A 22125-nucleotide genomic window follows, 5' to 3' on the forward strand; every position below is an offset into this window, starting at 1 on the left:
GAAATGTAAGTAAGGGGAGCTTCAGAGTAACAGCCGTGTTAGTCTGTATTCGCAAAAAGAAAAGGAGGACTTGTGGCACCTTAGAGACTAACCAATTTATTAGAGCATGAGCTTTCGTGAGCTACAGCTCACTTCCTCAGATGCATATCGTGGAAACTGCAGCAGGCTTTATATATACACAGAGAATATGAAACAATACCTATTCCCACCCCACTGTCCTGCTGGTAATAGCTTATCTAAAGTGATTTCCAGCACAAATCCAGGTTTTCTCACCCTCCACCCCCCCACACAAATTCACTCTCCTGCTGCTTGTAATAGCTAATCAGACTAGCATAGCATGGCAGGGTAGGGGTGAAAAGCACATTGCTTGGCTCATTTAAAACTTGCCTCCATACAGCACTAGAAAATGTAGGAGTTGAATAGAGATCAGGTGAGATTTTTCTTAACCTCAGACCGTTACCAGTATGTTGCCAAATAAGAGTGGAGAGTATGTAAACAAATTTCCACAACCTTTCCTGACAGAAGTGAAGAAGCCCATTAGCTGGTATTATACAGAACAGAGAGCATTTGTGCATTAGTCCCAGAGTAGATGAACTAGATCTTCTCCTGGCAATAGAGGAAGGTAAAATGTCTTTCCTAGATTTATCAAGAGATTTTGGTAACTTGAGTCCACAACATTTTGTTGATTTGCCTTCAGAATTTCACAAGTGGGCGGTTTTAGATAGATTCTTTCCTTCCTCTTTGGAGATCTTAGAGAAGGTAATGGGTACTTGCCACTATGCTTTACCTAGGAAACTCCTGGTGGTCTGTAAAGCTGCAGCTTTTCATTGCTCCTGTTCAATATGCATGTATGACCATTAGGGACATAGTAAGAGTATCTACAGCACCTTCTATGTTGGTTGAGTATCGAGCTCAGTGAGAATCCTGATTATGGAAATTTCTATGCTTTCCCACTGCCTAAGAGAGTTAGAGAAGTCCATATAACAAACTAGGTACAGTTGAAGTGATGCTAATATGAGAAGAAGCCTATGCTGACAAACTGGAGAGTTCAGAAAAGAGCTACAATGATTAGAAGTCTGAAAAACCTGCCTTCAGTGAAACTGTTAAACTAAATAGATTTTCTTTAAAGACAAGATTAAGAAGTGACTTGACTGTGGTCTACAAGTACCTGCTCAGGGAGAAGAATTTGATAGGGGTTTTTAAAGCTAGGAGACAAAAGAATAAGGGCCAATAGCTTGAAGCTGAAGCTAGACAAATTTAGGCTACAAATGAGAGGCAGATTTGTAATGGTTAGGGTAATTAGCCATTGGAACAACTTACAAAGGGATGTGGTATATTATCCATCACTTGAAGTCTTTAAATTATGATTGCCTGTCTTTCTAAAAGATATGTTTCTAGCTCAACTAGAAGTTATGGGTTTGATGCAGGAGTTGGTGAAATTCTCTCACCTGTGTTATGCAGGTCAGACAAGATAGTCATAATGGTCCCTTCCAGGCTTAAAAAATCTGTGAAGCATTTAAATAAATTGATAGGGGTGAAAGTGCAATTTATCAAGTGTGGATGTGGGCCTATGTTGATGCAGTTCAGAGCTCATGAGGACAGAAGGGTGTTTTGAAGCTCTGAAGGAAACCCCACCACAAGCCAGGTAAGATCCAAAGAATGCCCTTAGCTCAGGCAGCACCTGTGTGTCTGACAGACTATAAAGCCTTGCAGTTTTCAAACATACTCTTGGCAACACTTCAAATGCCCCAAGGGGCTGCTAGACCCAGGAGATGTGGGGGAAATATCCAGGACTATGAAACCAAAACTAAATTAACCTAACACCTCAAACTAAGAAAGTCATCCTAAAACCTAGATTTTTTTATAGAAAGCCATTCAAGACCAGCTAGCTGGCCCTGAACTACTGAAGGATATCATCCTTTATTAGTATGGTCAATGAGGTTTGTGGCTCCAACCATCACTGCTTGTAACTGGGTTTGAGCTACAGTCATATACATCCCATATGTGGAATCAGAGAAAGGCAGTTCTCAAAGAATTAGAGCATTCTTACAATGATTAATAACTACTAAGTCTTCTATAATCAATCAAAATTAGCATATTCTTTTTATAAGAAGAATATTTAGCATCAGGGAAGAATTAAAAGTTCCAAATAAAGAGATGCATTTATCTAAAAGCATTTATTTAAACAAATACACTCTTTGTACTGTACAGATATGATGTCGAAGCTTTAATACATTTGAAAAACTGGAAGTTAATGGAAATGCTGACAGCTTGTAGCTTTATACAGTATTTACATTCTAGTAGTTACAATAGTGAGTAGGAAGGTTTAAGGAATTGTCTGGTTTTGGGCTTTGGTGGTGCCATAATCCCCAGTTTCCTACTGGTTCCTGGCATGACTGTAGCACCATAAGATGTTGAATTGTATCTTGATGATGTCTGGGCTTTGGCGTTAGAAGAGACCTTTTTGTTGTTGATATAACCCCTACAAATGTAGAGAAAAAAGGATGATTTAGCATATCAACATGATAACCAATACCATAAACCTATATATTACATTTTATCTAAGAGAGTCAAATATATGACCCATGTGCCAAATCCACCTGCATGATGTATTTATGTGGCTTGCATAAACACGTTCATATTCTCCAGAATATGATCTTTCATTTAAAAACAAAAGTAAATTTCTAAAGCTCATGGGTGCAGAAGTAACCTTTTAAAGGTGAACCAAGTGTAATATAGGCTATGATGTCTGCGGACAGCCTGAAACAGTTATGCAAAAGGGTGAAGTCCCTTGTCCTCTATTAATCTGATTAGTGGAACAACTTTAAATGACACCTTAGTGACAACTTTAAATACTGAAATCACTGATCATTTTAGAGGATAGAAAGGTAGGAAAGTTCACTGGATTGGAAATTGGGAGTTCCTGCAGAGGACGAAATCCAGAAAAGATGGAGAGAAAGAGAGGGCAGAAACAGCAGTGGGATTAAAGGAGATTTATTTTTTCTCAATAAAGGCATTGAATAAATAACTGAACATAATCAGTACATACAGGCCATTGTCTTTTCTTGCTCTCTGAAAACCACCTACTGACATCAGTGGGTGTTCCACTGCATTGTGAGTATACAGTCCTATATATATATATATATATATATATAGTCCTATATAGCCAGGCTCAAGAACTATAATTAATTATACAATTTGGCCCTGTCCTCCAAATGAGTTTGATTCCCCTGATCTAGGAAAGCTACCAAAGCAATTTACAGACCTTATAGGAATTACATACAAAGCTTGTTAAAAGAATGTTGTTTAAAATGCAAAGTCAAGCACTCAGACGAAGAAATGCCAGATCTATGGTTGCCCGTACAATAAGTCTGCACTCCTGCATGTCCACCCTGTACTCTGAATGTGCAGGAATCCTGAGGAAAAACTGCATATGATCATATACCTAGACTGTTCCATAATCCATATGCACAAGGGGGCAGAATTAATGTTATAGATAACCATAAATCTGGAATCTCCTAACTTTCACGTGCTTGACCTTTAGTGTAATTTTCTGTATGTTTTTCTAACTGTATTTTAAAAGAAAAAATAAATTTACTAGCGTAACTAACCACCATTCCTCTTCTCCTCCCCTCCCCCCAATCCATCATTATCAGGGTTTGTACCATGAACCTACAGCACAGGCTGCTACCACTTGAGCTCCAGGGCTAACTTAACTGGCAGCAGGAGGCTGTCGTCCCAGAGGGAGGATGGACTTCTGGGTCCATGAAGAATGGAGTTAAATCCAGCCTAGCCTTCTGTTCATCTCCAGGACTTGGCATTCCTGCTTCATATGGTGAATCCGGGGGATGGTGCAACTGGAGCCAGGTACTTACGTGGAAGGGATGGGGAAGAACCCAGCCTGGTTTCTGCCTCATGCAGGTGCACCCAGAGGGGGCTATGGATCTATTAGGGCCATCTGCTGGGTCCAAGGATCCCAACTCAGTCCCCTTCCCCCACAAATTACAGCTGTTCTGGGGCAACCCCAGGTATAGTATCTGCTAATGATGATTTGGTGGTGGTGTGAGATGAGCACTTTGGAATGTTATTGTGTTCAGTTATTTTCTCATGATGAGCTATGTAAGCAGGAGAAGGGAAATGGCAATTTTTAGTAATTTATATGTCAGCAAAAAGTTGAATGGGATTGCAGGGAACAAAGAAAAGGCACTTCCCTAGCTCAAGCCAAATATCAAAGGCTGCTGCAAACAATGAAGGTCTGAGTGTGTCTCAGAAAAAGGTCAGAAGAATCCTTTATAATAGAAAGTGCTATACGATCAGTTCCCTCCATAACTATTTCACCCACCATTTACTATTCCCCTTCTGTGGTGGGATGCCACAATGTTTTGTGCCTGGAACACTACACAGTAGTTTTTAGGAGGGTAAGTGTGAATAACATCTCCAAATGAATCAGAAGGTAACCTTTGCTCTTCCCACGTAAATTTCATTATTTTCTGATCTGGACCTAGCATGTTCGTTCATGCAGATGTGCTAGTGCTACGTAAAAAACACCTCTGGCTGCTGGCATAGGTAATCTTTGTGAATAGTGGGAAATCATTTATTTTGCCAATTCAAGAATAAAAATAGAATAAAAATGTGTTACCTAAGAGCATGGAGAAGATGGGAATCTTTGCAGACACTGCACAATTAAGGTAAAAGTTTTTTGGGGGAGCAATTGATATGAACTTTGTGGTATGAGTGGAAAAGATCCATTTTGAAGATGGATCTCTGAATGCCTTAATGAGGCCAGACAATTTTTCTGTGCTTTCCAGCTTCCTTCTAATTTTCTAAAATGAGTATTACCTACATTTAGTTTCCCGTGTCTTTAGACTTAAGTAACTGTTATGTATTAACATTATCCAGGGTTTTTTCCCCTGTGATTCTCATCTAGAAGAGGAAACTTATTGGGTAAAAACAACATGTTTGCACTAATCTTGTTTATATCAAATGCAGAGTTTGTCTCTCATGATTCATTTTAAGTTCAGACCTTCTCTGTCAAATGTTTTAAATACTGCTGTTATGGAATAAATTCATTTAACCCAGAAAGTTAAGCAGCAAACCACCATACAGTTTAAGCCCCAACTTCTGGGGGAAATGTCCTCTGTATTTCAAAATCCTCCTTGCTGTTGCAAGAAATAAATGAATGCTTAAATAGCCATTGTGTACGTAGGACCTACAAGGTTGCTTGTTCGGGTGGTATATATGTATCCATAGTGAACAAATGGAGCACAAATTAAGAAACACAATTTAATGCTACCAATACCAATAGTATACAGATAAGGAAGTGAAGCAGAGCTATATTGTTGGGTGCTCTATGTGAGAAGCTGTGGGCAAAAGAAGGGGGAGGAAGATAAAATGTTTACAAATGGAAAAGGAAAAACCAGAAAGACAAAACTAATTCTCAAGCTTCCAAAATCATTTTTTTAAGCACTAATTCCAAGTGAGTAAGCAAAAAATAAACAAAAGATTCCTGACAGCATCTCTTTAAATTTTGCTCTCTCTGTTGCCTTGCCTGCAAAAGTTTCAAAAACAGTGGAAAGGTATGCCAATAAAATTGTGGCTTGCTTTAAGTTAATATCAGAATTAAAAACTGCTGCAAAGCATGCAACTTTGATAGGAGCTTTTGGGAAATATAGATGTCACCAATTACAGTGACAAAGGAAAACAAGAACATTTGCCCCACCAGCACATCTGCAGTTGTGTACTGTATTGAAAACCACAAAACTAATGTTTAGTAATGAACCTAAATTTCAGGGCTCTGGCAGGCTGCTTAGCATTTAAAAGATATATTTACTGGAGATTCCAGATGGAAAAATTATAACTGGGGAACGTCTGTCCCACTTCCATTTTTAGGAGACAGAAGGAGATTTCAAAGGGAAGGCACAGAATCAAGCTTAGAATATTTTTTTCATTATCTGAAAACAGTTGTGAGTGTGATGTAAGATTTTTTCAATCCCTGGATCCCTCAGTTTACTGTAATTCTATGGAATGGATATAAGTCTTCCAGGACCTTAACTTGATTAAAATGAGATTGGTGGAGTGAAATCCTTAACATATTGTCATGCATAAGATCAGTCTCTTGCTTCAAACCCATTTCCCACTGCTACATGGGGTGCATTTCTCCTGACACTGCTACCCTCCTGGATGCCTGGAGAGCAAGGAAGAGATCATCTGCTCTGCACTCCATATTCTAGCCTTGTGTGAAATCAGAGAGAGACAACCACCTCTCAGATCTAGGGATTCCACAGGAGTCATGTGTGCTTCTGAAGTATCACCATTGTACAATAATGACTTTATAAAGAGGTTATAAATACTTCCAAATCCATGTTTTTCATGCGGCTGGGCTAATGCCTCTCTCCCCCTTCACCGTTTTCCTACTGACTATATTCTTCAACATTAAATTAAAGCAACCTTAATCCAACACTCTAGTGGGTATTTTTATCATGCTATTTTGGTTAAATCCGTGTTACAAGTATTAACAAACTACATACCCCTTGGAACGAGACTGCTGGCTACCACCATAACCTGTTTTTTTCTTCTTGGATTCTCTGAAGAATGGTGGTCTTTTCCTCTTCTTTCCTTTGTTTGTGCTGTTGCAAAAATAGCTAGAAGTTGTGTGTGTCTTCTCTATCTCCTCACTTTCACATTTTCCAGCGTCCGTGTCCACAGTGTGGTAAGAGTCAGTGTCTTCTACAAAAGGACATTTTGTTAAAACTAATGCAACTGGGACATGGTCTGGGACAACTTCCACAAAATAATTCCTAGAGCAATCTTGATTTAAAAATTGTCAGTGATGGAGAATCCACCAGAACCCTTGATAAATAGTTCCAGTGGCTAATTACCTTCACTGCTAATAATTTATGCCTTATTTTTGGCCTGAATTTGTCTAGCTTCAACTTTCAACCATTGAATCAGGTTACACTTTTCTCTGCTAGATTTACAGTTGACCAACACATGAGTCATTGGAGAACTTTAGTCTGATTTGTTCACCCATGCTACAATGCTAGCCCATAACTAGTTGATGTGAATGGGAAAATTACAGTGCACGATACACCTCAAGGCTGAAAATCTCCTCTATGCTCCCAGCCATGAAAGGCGTGCCAACAGATGAGCAATCTTACTTTTCTTCTCTTGTTCTTACCCAGGACATCTGAAGTCCAGTTATCCACCACTGTCTATTTCTTAAGATAGATAGCGAATCTCTCCTCTTCCACCTCCCCTCCCACCTCTTAGTTAAGGATGCTTCTGTGCTCTGAAAAGCCACAATTTTTAAAAATGAAAGTTTGAACACAGGCCATAAAGCTGTATTTTAACATGGACCCCTTATTTATGTAACTTCATACAGAGAAAAGGCTTTTAAATAAAAAGCACACCCATTTGGATGCAAGGCATACTATACCTGGCAGTGTCCATTCAGAGTACTTTTGCATGACTTGAATTATTTCTGCACCATACTTTTCCAATTTGTCTTCTGTAACACCATCAATCTGAAGCAAAACCTCCGAGTCAGAAGACAAGGTTTCTGTATGCAGATGTAAAGAAATTTTGATTAGATAAAATTTATATCAGACAAAACAGATTTTGCACACTTTTAAAAAAAAAAACAAAAAAAAAAACAAAGGAACATTTGTAGATTTAAAATTCAGGTAAAGTGTAGACAGGATTGAATCAGACAACCAGATGTATTTTCGGAATTTTGTTGGAAGATGGGCAATATGTTGCCCATCAGTAGGATGTCAGAACTACCAACTCCCATTCATATACTAAACAAGGAACAAACAATCAGAGAAAATCTTAAATACTCTTTCAAGAGCTCCATTATAGAGCTTAATACGCAGTAGACAAATAGCACTTAATCATGCCCATCAGAGCACAGTTTAGGAACGGGGGTTTAAAGAAATCAGGGCAGAATAGCGCACATGCCTCTCTTCCAGCAGATCGCCTCCCAGTTAGTTAGCATGTACACTACTGTCAGCAGTAAGCTGAAGGATGGAAGTCAATCAGTGTGCTTTCAAACTGTCACAAAGCGTGCCCGCCACCACCAAGTGTAAGCCCACCCTGGGATGAATCCTGCCCTGAACCAGAAATAGCCTACTGCCCCCATAGGAGTTTTGGTCATGAGGATAAACATTACCTGCTATTCTCTTGAGTGTAGCAGTGTTAAAAATATTGAAGTAATGGACAGCAAAAACTTTTCCAAGAGTTTTGCAAACATCTGTAAGTTCCACAAGACATTTCTTAACCATCTCTTCCCGTTGTGACATTTTTGTCACTGAAGCCCTTTGCTTTCGAATACTGCTGGCATTCTCAGTTTCATAAAACTCCACCTGTTAAAATAAGAAATTAAATAAGTGATTAATTTATATGAGAGAAATTCCAGAGCCGCTGAACAGCAGATATCTGGCCTTTAACCAGTAAAAACAGGTATTAAAACTGAAAAAAAAAATTTTTTTAATAACATTTGTTATTGACTTAAGGTAACTGTTTACCCAACAAGAAGAACAACTCTATACAAGATCCTTTTTATGTGTATGGGGTTTTTCACCAGGAATCCCAAAGCCACGTGGTTAGTAGGCACAATCCTTTTTAAAAGAATTGTGGGACTGAGTTCACAAAAAACAGGAAAAAAACAAAAAAACACACAGCAAGTTTGGGTGGGGGCTGATGGAGCTGGTGGGACTATTGTTGAGGGCTGGCTGCTTAAAATGGCTTCTCTCTTTTACCTCTACGTACACAGGACTGCTCTGAAAGGGGAGTTACCGGTGCACTGGCTATGCAGCCTCTTGTAGTGCAGCTTTCCTTGGAGCTTAACACTGGCTGGTGAAGAGGGCTGAGGAGCTGCAGATGGACTGGGGTTAGGAGAGAAAGGAGCAAGGCAGAAACAGCCTCAAGGAAAGGAGAGAGTTGCTTTTTTCCTCCACTTAACTAGCTCCTTTTGAGTCCTAGGGATCACAGGATTTTGCCAGTTTTGTTTCTCCCCTTGTGGGGTGTAACCCAGTTGATGCCCCCTTATGAACCACTTTTTGAGTCATGCCCTACCACTTGAGAAGTGCTTGGTTAGAGCATTGGACTGGAAACCAGACCTACCGCATACTATTTCCTACAGGTGACAAGTAATTTCTGTACCTCAGTTTCCATCATCTACAAGCAGGTTATACTAGTACTCTTGACAACTCACCAGAGTTTCGTAAAGTTTAACTAATGGTTGCAAAGCACCCTGAAATTATTGAATATATGAGATTATAGAAATATAGTTATTTTTGTTTTTAAACTATCCTGGCACTCAATGTAAATTCAAAGCATGTTCTTAAAGCAGAGAAGAGCAACAGTTTCATTTTAATTTAAGAAGGAAACACCAATGTAGAATTAAAGTAAATTTGTTACACACCTGTAGATATCCATCTAGGACAGCCTGCGCTTTCTCTCCTACCGTTACATATGCTACTGCTTGCTCGGCAGCAGTGATATACAATTCTTCCTCAAGAATCTTATCCAGTACCAGCTTTCTAAACAGCCTTTCCGCATTATGTCGTGAGTAAGCAGCTCCCTTCCCAAATATACCAGACTGAATCCTAGCACTTTTCGTACCTGTTTAGTAAGAACAAACAGAATTGGTCTAATAACCAAGCCAGTAAGTTACGCAACTGTAGAAGGCTATGGAGCCATTTTGCACAGCCCATTCACAAAAACCTGAACAAGTGGCAGAAGCTTGAAGACTTACAATAATTATCATTTTATCTACACTATATAGTCCAGTTAAGGCTAGGGTTTTTATTTATTCTAGAGCACATGCCATATGGATTACTCTCAGAAAGGAACCCTATTGGTATATATCTTGTTTCTAGCTTCTGCCTGTGCTTTATGGGCCCTCTGGCATACAGCCTACACCAAATTTGAGCGGTAGAACAGAACTTACCCAAGAAAATGTCAATCATCATGTTCAACGTATACCTTCCAGAACTTGCATTTCTTCTCCCCATTTGTCCACAATGCTCTTGAACAAATCTTATAATACTTTTCACTTCATTCGTCACATTTCTTGATTTGTAATCCTATCACAATAGATTTGATTAGAAAGATTTGTTTCCATTGTAACTAATACCATTTGCTACTGACAACTTTGTTTCTCACTGCTGGGCTTTTTCAATCATAAATTAATTCTGATCCACATACAGATTAGTTATTGCCTATTTACATTGATATGCCATTGGCATTGGGAATTTTAGGTTAGTAAATAATCCTTTGAAAATGTAAAAGGATCAATAAAGTTAAAGAACATAGATATTGCAAAGCAATTTTATTGTTGTACAAAATTGATACAGTATTCCAAAAGACTGGAAAAGGGCAAATATAGTGCCAATCTATAAAAAGGGGAATAAGGACAACCCAGGGAATTACAGACCAGTCAGCTTAACTTCAGTACCCAGAAAGATAATGGAGCAAATAATTAAGCAATCGATTTGCAAACACCTAGAAGATAATAAGGTGATAAGTAACAGTCAGCATGGATTTGCCCAGAACGAATCATGGCAAACCAACCTAATAGCGTTCTTTGACAGGGCAATAAGCTTTGTGGATAGGGGGGAAGTGGTAGATGTGGTATATCTTGACTTTAGTAAGGCTTCTGATACTGTCTTGCACGACCTTCTCAAACAAACTAGGAAAATATAACCTAAATGGAGCTACCGTAAAATGGGCGCATAATGGGCTGGAAAACCGTTCCCAGCGACTAGTTATTGGTGGTTTGCAGTCAAGCTGGAAGGGCATATCAAGTGGGGTCCCGCAGGGATTAGTTCTGAGTCCAGTTCTGTTCAGTATCTTCATTGATTATTTAGATGGATGGCATAGAGAGTACACATATAAAGTTTGCAGACAATACCAAGCTGGAACGTGCAAGTGCTTTGGAGGATAAGATGAGAATTCAAAATGATCTGGACAAACTGTAGAAATGGTGTAAAATAAATAGGATGAAATTCAGAAAGGACAAATGCAAGGTACAATCAGTTGCACACATACAAAATGGGAAATGATTGCCGAGGAAGGAGTACTGCAGAAAGGTAAAGAAAAAAAAACCAAACATAATTATGGGATGTATTAGCAGGAGTGCTGTAAACAAGACATGAAAAATAATTCTTCCACTCTACTCCATGCAGATTAGGCCTCAACTGAAGTATTGTGTCCAGTTCTGGGAGCCACATTTCAGGAAAGATGTGGACAAATTGGAGAAAGTCCAGAGAAGAGCAACAAAAATGATTAAAGGTCTAGAAAACATGACCTATGAGGGAAGATTGAAAAAATTGGGTTTGGTTAGTCTGGAAAAGAAGACTGCAAGGGGACATGATAACAGCTTTCAAGTACATAAAAGAGGAGGAGGGAGAAAAATTGTTCTCCTTAACCTCTGAGGATAAGACAAGAAGCAATGGGCTTAAATTGCAGCAGGGACAGTTTAGGTTGGACATTAGGAAACATTTCCTAACTGTCAGGGTGATTAAGCACTGGAATGAATTGCTTAAGGAGGTTGTGGAATCTCTGTCATTGTCTAATCTGCTCTTAAAAATCTCCAAACACCTCTCAGGAATGATCTAGAGAATTCTTAGTCCTCCCATAAGTGCAGGGGACTGGACTAGAAGCCTTCTCAAAGTCTCTTCCAGTCCTACGATTCTATGATTCTATTTGGTTTAACAGAGTTTATACACTCAAACTGCAAGAGTACTGTTCGAGTATTGTGTTGATCAAGTTAACTAATTTTAAAAATATCCATATAGGATTTACTCAACTCAACAGTAACGAGAGTTGGATGCATAAATTCTAGTGCATCCAAATGATAATATACTATGTAGAGTCTACATTATTTTATTCAATATTATCATTGGTTTAAAACTGAGAAGAGTGTGGGGTAGTGCACTGAGCACAGGATTAAGAAATAAAGTCCTTTGGACTGTAATATTGACTCGCTGTGGAAACAAACACCTTTCTGCCTCAGTTTCACCATCTGTAAAATGGTATCATACTTACCTACCTTGAGGTATTATGGGGATTAGTGTTTGAAGTCCTCTGCAGTTTAAAAACTAGATGTACTAAATTCAATCAGCAGACTTATTAAAGAATCTTACATTTGGTGTGGAAAAAAGTCCTCCTGCACTTTTTCCCACCAATTAGTTTTTTCTTAAGGTAACAGGACTTCCTTTCTAAGGCACTTAAAAACTATTTCTTAACTTTTCTTGAAGACAGTAATTTATACTGCAATTGAATACCTTTTTAAAAGTTAATTCAGATAAAGGAAAATATGAGTAACGAGTAAGTAGGTCAATATATATGAATTAAACCTGGCCTTTATTTTGTGGATTATTAAAATTGTAATATTTATTTGAAAATGTCATCTACTGAATTACTAGGAGCACCAGATATTTAAACCAAATATCGGTAGATGCTTGATTGGCCTGCAAAGCTGGACAAAATGGTGGGTTTAAGATATCCATCAACCCTTTTGTTTTACTCCTGTTCACACTAGCAATCTATTGGTCAACAGACCTTGACCTGGAGAGACTGCAAACCCTCTCCTACCCCAAAACTCCTACCCCAAAACAAAGCTGCCTTCGAGCCCTCTTAGACAGTAGCTGGAGGATTCCACCTGTGGGGGAGAATTCCTAGGTGGCATAGCCACCACAGTGAGTTCTGTGCCAACTTCTTCTGGCACAGTAGGCATGGCTGGGAGAAAAGAGGTGTTGGAGGGTATCGTTAAACTTCCCAGTCCCCAGCTGCTCCATCAGTTCCTGGGGTCCAAATGCAACTAGTGTAAGTCTGTTCTAGGTTACACCTTGGGACCAACTCAAAACACTTGGTATCACAGGGCATGAAGGATCTCACTCAGTATCTCTGTACTGCCTTCTAGAATATATTATCAAGGGGGTTTTTTTGTTGGTTTTTTTTTTTTTTTTTAAAACCAACCTTAAGAAAAACACCCCACAATTTTAAGAGCTGAAATTTACAGATGTAATTTTTTTACCTTCTTTCTACAGCAGTTGTCACAAGTTACTTCTGGGTGTTCCTTACAAAAGGAAAGATTAAAACCAGTTTCCCCAAAGTAAGCCAAAAGCTGTATTCTCCGGCATTCATGTACATTCTCACAGTAATGAACCATACTGTAAAGGTTGTCAAAGTGGGTTTTTCTTGTTTGGCTGTTTCCATCTTTTTCCACTGAAATAAAAGGGATGCATTCATTGTATTTGTTACACAATGTACACAAAGGCTAAAGTCATTACTGATCAAACAAATTACCTCAAGCACTTAGATAAAAGTAGTCAGCTACCTAGGCAAAAAAATACATTCTTAGCCAGTCAAGACATCTCATTCCACTTTTAAGAATTTAAGAACATGGGGGAGAAAGAAAGCCACAGAAATGCTTTCAGTATCTGCCCCAAAAGTAGAAGTTTGGAAATTCTGCAAAATGAATACATTGGTTGGGTTTTTAAACTAAAACTAAGGTATAGGTAAAGAAAATTTTCAGAGAGGGGAACAATGAAAGCATGCTGGGGGGACTCTGCAACTACAGTGACTCAGTCCAGCATTATATGGCATTCTGAAGATCTTTAAAATAGCAAACTAATATGTAAATAGAACAGGACAAAAACTTAACACTGACTGAATTACTTATTTCCTGTCATAACATTTGATATATCAGAGATGGGAGCCTTTGCTTACTTTGTATTAGCCTTCTGAGCCTGGTTACATCACTATAACTATAGAAAAGCACACAGTGAGAAACTTCACCATCTCGTCCAGCTCTGCCAGATTCTTGATAAAAACCTTCCATAGATTTAGGGAGAGATGCATGAACAACATAGCGTACATCTGGTTTATCAATTCCCATGCCAAAAGCAATTGTTGCACATATAACCTGGAATAAGAGCCATAAATTATTATACAATCATAAAGCTAATGCAAGCTATTCATACAGCAACTTTACACTATGAATGTATTGTGATCATTCATATGTAGGGCCCTACCAAATTCACAGTCCATTTTAGTCCATTTCATGGTCATAGGATTTTAAAAATTGTAAATTTCATGATTTCAGCTATTTAATTTCACAGTGTGGTAATTGTAGGGGTCCTAACCCCACCCCCCCCCAAAAAAAAGAGTTGCAGGGGGTCACGGATTGGTATTGCCACCCTTACTTCTGCACTGCTGCTGGCAGAGTGCCGCCTTCAGAGCTGGGCACCCAGGCAGCAGCTGCCGCTGTCCAGCTCTGAAGGCAGCACAGAAGTAAAGGTGGCAATACTGCGACTCCCCTAAAGTAACCTTGCAAACCCCTCCCAACTCCCTTTTGGGTCTGTGCCCCCAACTTGAGAAACGCTGGTCTCCCATGAAACCTGTAGCGTATAGGGTAATAGCACACAAAAGACCAGATTTCACGGGTGGGGGGGGAAGGGAGGAGACCAGATTTCACGGTCCATGACGCATTTTTCATGGCTGTGAATTTGGTACGGCCCTCCTAATATGATCCTGTATTGAATGCAAAATTAATTTTGGTGTATCCCAAGAGGAGTAAGACACATTCAGCCAAAACATATTTACAAATGTCAGCTACTTTCCCAGAAAGAGTCTAGTGGTTAGAGCACAGAACTGAGAGAAGATCCGAGCTCAAGCTCCTGCTCTGCCATAAACTTGCTGTGTGACCTTGTGCAAAAACACTTAACGACTTTGTGCCTTATTTTCCCCACCTGTGAAAGGGTGCCTTCCCTCACAGCAGTACGACAATGCCTCAAGTCCTTAACCTCTGTAAAATTCTTAAGTATAATATTTATTACTGTTGCTTATAAATATTCCACGTAAATGCGATGCTGACATTAGCACTTCCCCTACAGAAGGGCTAGCAACTGTTTTCTGACCCTCTATTCTGCACAGTTATTTAATTCCATGTCTAGTCATGTAAGATTTTTATATCAACTTTGGTTTCATTTTTTATGTGCATTTTGCTCTAGTTTACACTTTGAGCTTTTGTGAGAGTCCCACATTCTTCCTGTAGAATCTCTATTAACCTTCTCATTTGTTTTTCCTTTTTACCTGACACCCATCCTGATTAATCCATTTTCGTTGTACAAGATCTCTAACAGAGTCACTGAGGCCAGCATGATAGGCAAGTGCAGCAAGACCCTTTTCCTGTAGAATTTCAGCGGTTTTGTTACAGTCCTGTCGTGAGAGGCAGTAAATTATTCCAGAGTCATCTGTGAATATAAAGAGAAAGTTTGTGCTGGAATGTAGGTTCTTCTGTTTCACAAGGATCAACAGCCTTCTCAGTCAACCCAGCTTTAATAAAATCCATTAAGAGTTTGCTAAAAAAATAAACATTTGCATGGCAAAGGCAATTTTCTTATTTAGATATTTTAACCTACAAGTCCCTGCCATCCCTTTTTCCTATTCATTCCCATCAGGAACCTCTATTTTAAGGTGTCCCACTGATTAAACTTAAGTCATGGCATCAAAGAACTAAATTACTCTGCCTCCGGCATTTTGTTCTTCTACATTTACCAGTACTCTCAAAAGGCATAGGAGAGTAGAGTTTTATGTACCCACTATTGCCTTATACAAGAACTGTAATTCATTGAAATGTATATGAGCACATCCATCTACAAGAAGATTCAATACTCACACGGATGATATTTTTTGATCCATTCCAAGCAGTCCAATGCCACCCTTTTTGGCTTTTTGGGCAATACATCATATTTCAAGTTATGCCTGTTAAAGCTCATAGTAAACCTAAAACATAATGTCCAAAGCATGTTAGCATCATATACATAGTATATTTTTAAAAGAGGTGCTACAAGTCTTCAGAGTAAAAGGTCAAAGCAAATGAGACTAGATTGTCATTGAGAACATAATTTTGAATCCAGGATATTAATGAGTGACCCTGGTATTGCACAATTTTGCACTATGTAGTAATCTCCATAGGATAGGAATTGTCTCGACGGACTCCAAATTAAGATTAACTACTACTTCCTCCCCTAAACCTCTGAATAGGGGTCTTTTTTCATTCTACCTGGCCCTGTTGGGATTGATTTTCCTCACTTTTTGGATCTGGGATCACTTCGGTAAATGCTAGTGTTGTTGTGTTCATCCTATGGCTGGGAAAGCAGGCCTACTCTCTGCAGTACATAAACCAGCAGGACAAACATGCTCAGAGACAGAACACATGGTGAAAATTGGTGAAATTTGGTGAAATTTATATATATATATATTTATATATATGGTGAAAAGTGAAATTTACCCACCTTAATTTTTCCCTTTTAAATCCTGACATGCTTAGAATATGAGGATTGTTATATGCATTCTTCAGGGCATGAACTACACTAGATGACATTTCTTTTACATGTCAACCATAAAAAAGCCCAAATGTCCACATCAAATCTACCATTTGATTGTTAAGATACCAAATCTTTATGCACTATTTAAAGTGACACCTGATTTATCTATTTGTGAAGCCTGATGTACACTGGTAACAGAGTTTGTAATGGTTTATAACTCCAAAACCTATCAAATGCATGCATTGAAGCATATCTGTTTCTTAATAACAGACTATCACAGTTTCCAAGAGCAATAGAAATTTACCAGATCTGATGCTAAAGAACTATGGAGCAGATTATTCACCCTGAGTAGCACCTTACTTCACAGATAGTCTCTTTGAAGTCAATAGATTTAAGGAGGACAAAATTACTTCAGTTTTTCTATTGCACGCAGTGCAAATGCAATACAGTCCAGATTTAATTTGATACCTTAGTTGCACTGTTTACCACATTAAAAAATCCTTGCCATACTCAAGCTTTGGAATTTTCCCACTAAATGCTATAGATCGTATTCTTTACCAGCTTTGCAAGGTTTTCATGACAATTTACCAGCCCAAAAATTACAATTTACCCTCCCATCCTTTCAATGATAAAGAAAACTTCATGACACTTTACTGTGTGAAGAGTTGGTGTCCCCAAGTGGGGAAAGAAATTTGGGAAGTCTGCTCTTCATTTTTAACCTTTTTCGTATTTAATGGATTTTAAATTCCATGTACTCCATCACATTAGATACAAATATCTATATTTTTCAGGTGACTGAGTAGGGATTAACACAAGTTCATTTCTTAAATTGAAAGTGAAAATTTTTCTGCCTAGAGATGAAGTGCAATTTATACAAATTTTTCTTAATACTTCCAAACAACTTACACCTGTGGTTTTAGCATCTCAAGTTGATTTAGAATATCCTTTTGTACTCTGGGATTAGCAGTTGCAGTAAGAGCCATCATAGGAACAGAGCGAAACTTCTGGCGAAGCATGTTCAGCCGTTTATAGTCTTGACGAAAATCATGGCCCCACTAGTTTAAAAAACAAAATTAATCTTTTCACACTCTACTGAATAAAGTTTTCCAACTATTTTGAAATTATGGATATTTCAAAATAAAAATCAATAGGTATCTATCTACCTGACTGACACAGTGCGCTTCATCAATAACGAAACGTGCCAATAGGTCCCTCTCATACAGATTTTTCAGGGCTGAAATCAGTCTGCCACTTGAACAAACCTAGGTAGACGCACCACCAAGTGTTTTTAACAGGAAAAACATTAAAACATAATTGTTAGAATATAGATATTCAGGCCTGTCTGTAAAGGCCTATTCTCTAAGAATTTAGGTGTATTCTTATCACTTGGCTAGTTATAGAGGTATAAAAGAAAATCAAAATCACTGTCTGCCAGTGTAAGAGCCTTCTCTTACTGTGACCGTCTGAGGCCCTGTTCTTAGGCTAAGGCCTTTGGCTAACCAGCAGAGGCAGCCATAAGCTGGGAAGCGACCGGTCACATCCTCACATTCCGAACTAGTCACATTGAAATAAGGTGCTATTGGGCTGTTAGGAATACAATCCTGTCCTGATAGTGCCTATTGCCTCCAGAGAAAGGGAAGTGCCTAGAAGATGTAAAAGGAAACTTAGTTTGATAGCATCCTGCCTGGCAAGAACTCACTTATCAATAGCTGGGATATGAAATCCTCACTTCTGTATTTTTTTGTCTTTATAGTTCCCACTTTGCTATTGTTTATTTGCATGGTCTCTATCTGGTTCTGTGATTGTTTCTGTCTGCTGTATAATTAATTTTGCTGGGTGTAAACTAATTAAGGTGGTGGGATATGATTGGTTACATAATCATGTTACAATATGTTAGGATTGGTTAGTTAAATTTCAGGAAAATGATTGGTTAAGGTATAGCTAGGCAGAACTCAAGTTTTACTATATAGTCTGCAGTCAATCAGGAAGTAAGGGTGGGGGAAATGGGAACAGGGAATGGGGGTGGGGAAATTGGAATCATGTTTGGCTAAGGGCAGAAATGGGAACAGGGACACAGGTGTAAGGCTCTGTGGTGTCAGAGCTGGGAAGGGGGACACTAAGGAAGCAAACTGGAATCATGCTTGCTGGAAGTTCACCCCAATAAACATCAAATTGTTTGCACCTTTGGACTTTGGGTATTGTTGCTCTCTGTTCATGCGAGAAGGACCAGGGAAGTAAGAGGGTGAAGGAATAAGCCCCCTAACAATAATCACCACCCTATTTAATTAAGAGATTATGAAACTAAGGATTCTGTAGAGAGGTGGTTTTTTGTTTTTGTTGTTTTTTTTTTAACTGCCTACAGAACCTTTAAAGCAGTCTTTAATGGTCATCATTCTAGACAGATTTTCATGAACAACTAGAAAACTGATGTGGAACTAAAAATCCTTATTTTTTTATCCAGCCAAAATTCTGTTTTAACAAGCAGCGTTAGGGAATCCCACAGGTTTCTGTGACTGGCCATTTAAAGAGCCTATTTCTCACCAAATCAAATGCAAAATTGACTTGGGGGGAGGAAAGACTCATTAGCATGACCCCTCCACCACTAAACAGCTCCCCCAGAAGGCTTTCAAGGAATAATCAAAGAGACAGCATTTCATATTGACGATTTTTACAGTAGGAAATTAATGCAGCAGAATAGTTCCTTTGATATTGATCTGTAACCAATTACTTTGATTGGGTGGATAACAATTATTGGTTTGCCCCTGTAATCTCTCTCAAAACAGCCATATGAATTTTGGCTGAAAATGAGAGTGCAGCTCCTGGATCTGTTAGACTTATAACAGGTTACTCTATCCCAACCAGCTGGGGAGACAGACTGGTATACATTCTAGAAAGGATTATTAACATGGCAGTCTTTCATTTCAAATTTCACCACTTACTTGGTTGTGCTTTGTTTGGGCTGTTCTTTGATTCATATTAGTTACAGACAGGCAGCATCTCACAGAATTATCTAAAGATGTTAGTAGCTTATCCCTTTGTAATGATTTTTTTGTTGTTTCCTGATAGATGTTTGTTGCATTTTTTTTTAAATTTAGATGCATTAAAAATTCTTACAAAACATTTTCACTAGTAAAAATCTTTGTTTTGTTGCCTTGATGACACTTTTCACTTTTAAGATAAATACAAACCTTCTCTGGAGTAACATAAAGAAGTTTTATTTGAGGATCTTTTTTTGACAGCTGTATATAGATTTTTGAAGCCTCAGCATCAGTCCTATCACCAGTCAGATAAGTAGCAGAAATCTATGTGATATAGAAGAAAAAAGATATTTAGATTTCATCTAACATCCATTTAACTTCAGAAATTTCTTCTTAATGTAGCATTTAACCTGTTTCTAAATTAAAAGCACACCTGGTCTGTATTCATACATTTTGTCACTTAATACAGAATTTGAAAAAAAATCTTGAAAATGCTAAATACATGCAAAATACAAAAACCTAGTCATACTACAGGCATCACAGTGCTCTCTAGCAATCAGGCAAAAGAATGGGAATCAGAACTCCTTTGTTCTGCTCCAAACTATCAAGGAAGCACTGTGTGACTTTGGGAGTCACCTACCTACTCTGTGCTCCAGTATTCCCATCAATAAAATAGCTGTAATGATACTTGCTTACTTAATAGGTGTCATAAAGCTTATGTAATATTTGTAAAGTGATTTGAGATCTTATGTGAGAAGCACTGTGGATGTTCTTAGAAGACACGAAGTATTTTTAAATAAAATTAATATCTTCCCTAGTACCCACAAACATATAATAATGTGGTGCCAGAACAGATGACCCATATTCCAAGGAAGAAAGTAATTTATACTCTAACAATTAACTTCAGTATAAACAGTAAATTGTAACATATGAATTAGACTCTGCTATGAAAGAGAGACAAACTTACTTTGAAAGTGTAATATAATCAACATACAGGGACAAATCCTGGCCCTCAGCTCTGCTAAGGTGGAGGAAAAAGACAGCTGCAGCTCTCCAGTCGGGAATTCCTCCAGTGCAGGCAAGTCCCCAGCAGTCACAGAGCAAGTATAGCTGGGTCTTACATCACCACCCTTGCAGCCTTCAGCATAGATGTGTTTGTTGGCAGCAAGGAGGTGTGGTGAGAGAGCATGGACAAAGCACTCTGCTCCAGCATTCCCTGGATGGCAGGTTGTCACTTGGGGATCATAGCCAGCCAGAGTAACAGTTTGCAGTTTAAGGACTTAGGATTGGGAAGTTGTAGCATGCTCCTGTTTGCACCTCTCCCCCACCTTAGTTGCACTCAGCATTTTGCCCTTAAAATGTATTATCTATTCCCCAAAACAAAAACTATTCAACTGTAACTGTTTTTTTTAGAAAAGTGCTCAAAATGTCCACCAATATAACCAGTAAAAAAGCCACCAGGCAATTCCTAGTTAAATTCTCAACCATCCTTTGCAATGTACCACCATGATTATGCTTTCTCTAAGTGCCTTCCCGCCATGCATGCCATTTTTCCAGCAATGTTGAGCAGCCACAGCTGTCACTGAAGTCAACAGGCACTGCATGTGCTTAGCTTCCCGGAAAATATTGGGTTGCTTTTTTGTGTGTCTAAACATGGCCTTTGGAACCTATATTTAGGCATTACATTTGAAAGTTTAGCCCTAGCAATTATTGCTTGTGTGCATTCACAGAGTCAATGATAAAATTGCTGGTTACTTCTAATTAGTCTGATTTACAGTTAGCTGATGTGACTCTTGTTTTCCCTTTCCTAGGTATTTGTACAATGTATGTATGCTTACTGGTTCTCTGTTCAAATATGCAACTATTTCATATACAAAAAACAAATAAAAAGAGAATAAAATTCATCAGGAACAATTCAAACCTTTATCCCATTCCTTAAGTGCAAAGAAATTGTTTGAACTTACATCCAACGTCATTAGCTTCTCAACTTGATCTAATATCAATGACCTCAGTGGAGAAATTACAATAGTGACGCCAGGGGATAAACAGGCTGGTAGCTGGTAGCACAGACTTTTACCACCACCTATATAAAATGCAAGGCAAAATATATGATTATTTAAGGTGGAAAAGATGGAATCAAATTTGTTAAGTTCATCTCAAAATGTAGGTGGGTCAAATTACATATCTAAAAAATTGAAGGCCCAAAGAAGAGTTTAAATTATGGATTTGAATTATAACTTTGTTTTTAAAACACTATTCCCTGAAGTGATTACAATATTGCATTAGCGTATGTGAACCAGATAATGAAACCATTTTAACTGTTGAAGTGGAGAGAATTGCAGAAGTAAACAAAGCCTAAATAGTGAAAATTAAACTCCTCAGATTTAAGAATAAAAGAAATTTGTAATTTACATGAGGATTTTTGTTCTATTAAATATAATTTTAACCTGATGTCTTCTGAAGTACTCTTATAAAAAATATCATGTTCTAGAGTTCAGCATTCAAGTCTCATTTTACTGCAGTCTTTGTCCTCTTAAAACTTATTACCAACGGGGATGCAAGTTATATCACTAGGTAACTTTAAAATTACATTGACATATCTCAACTGTTCTGAAGTCTTTAAATATAATAAGATATTCTATAACCTACAATCTCATAGCAGAGTTACCATGTGGATTATTACAGAAATCTAATAATCTAAAACTAAAGACAAAGGCTAAATAAATTCCAGGGTTAGTGAGATATCATGAATCCTACAGCCAACAGATTCTGGGAGCATAGTAATGTATTATCACTTCCCCAAATGT

At 38.2% G+C, this 22125-nt stretch overlaps 1 protein-coding gene across 2 annotated transcripts in view; it reads right to left on the reverse strand.

Moving 5' to 3' along the window:
• Positions 1-2175: 2175 nt before the first annotated feature.
• BLM (BLM RecQ like helicase) overlaps positions 2176-22125 on the reverse strand; it is a 34137-nt gene continuing 14187 nt past the window's right edge. For both annotated transcript variants that reach the window (XM_073304563.1, XM_073304564.1), the window contains exons 9-22: positions 21283-21401; positions 19529-19642; positions 17504-17602; positions 17247-17395; positions 15689-15795; positions 15103-15263; positions 13738-13933; positions 13043-13233; positions 9953-10088; positions 9425-9624; positions 8171-8363; positions 7436-7558; positions 6528-6726; positions 2176-2482 (exon numbers count right to left, since the gene is read on the reverse strand). In XM_073304563.1, coding sequence (XP_073160664.1) covers positions 2305-2482; positions 6528-6726; positions 7436-7558; positions 8171-8363; positions 9425-9624; positions 9953-10088; positions 13043-13233; positions 13738-13933; positions 15103-15263; positions 15689-15795; positions 17247-17395; positions 17504-17602; positions 19529-19642; positions 21283-21401 — 2165 coding nt within the window. In that variant the 3' untranslated portion in view covers positions 2176-2304. The remainder of the gene's footprint in view (positions 2483-6527; positions 6727-7435; positions 7559-8170; positions 8364-9424; positions 9625-9952; positions 10089-13042; positions 13234-13737; positions 13934-15102; positions 15264-15688; positions 15796-17246; positions 17396-17503; positions 17603-19528; positions 19643-21282; positions 21402-22125) is intronic.

The sequence above is a fragment of the Lepidochelys kempii genome, chromosome 10 (genome assembly GCF_965140265.1).
Source record: "Lepidochelys kempii isolate rLepKem1 chromosome 10, rLepKem1.hap2, whole genome shotgun sequence".
In the NCBI taxonomy this organism is placed as follows: Eukaryota; Metazoa; Chordata; order Testudines; family Cheloniidae; genus Lepidochelys; species Lepidochelys kempii.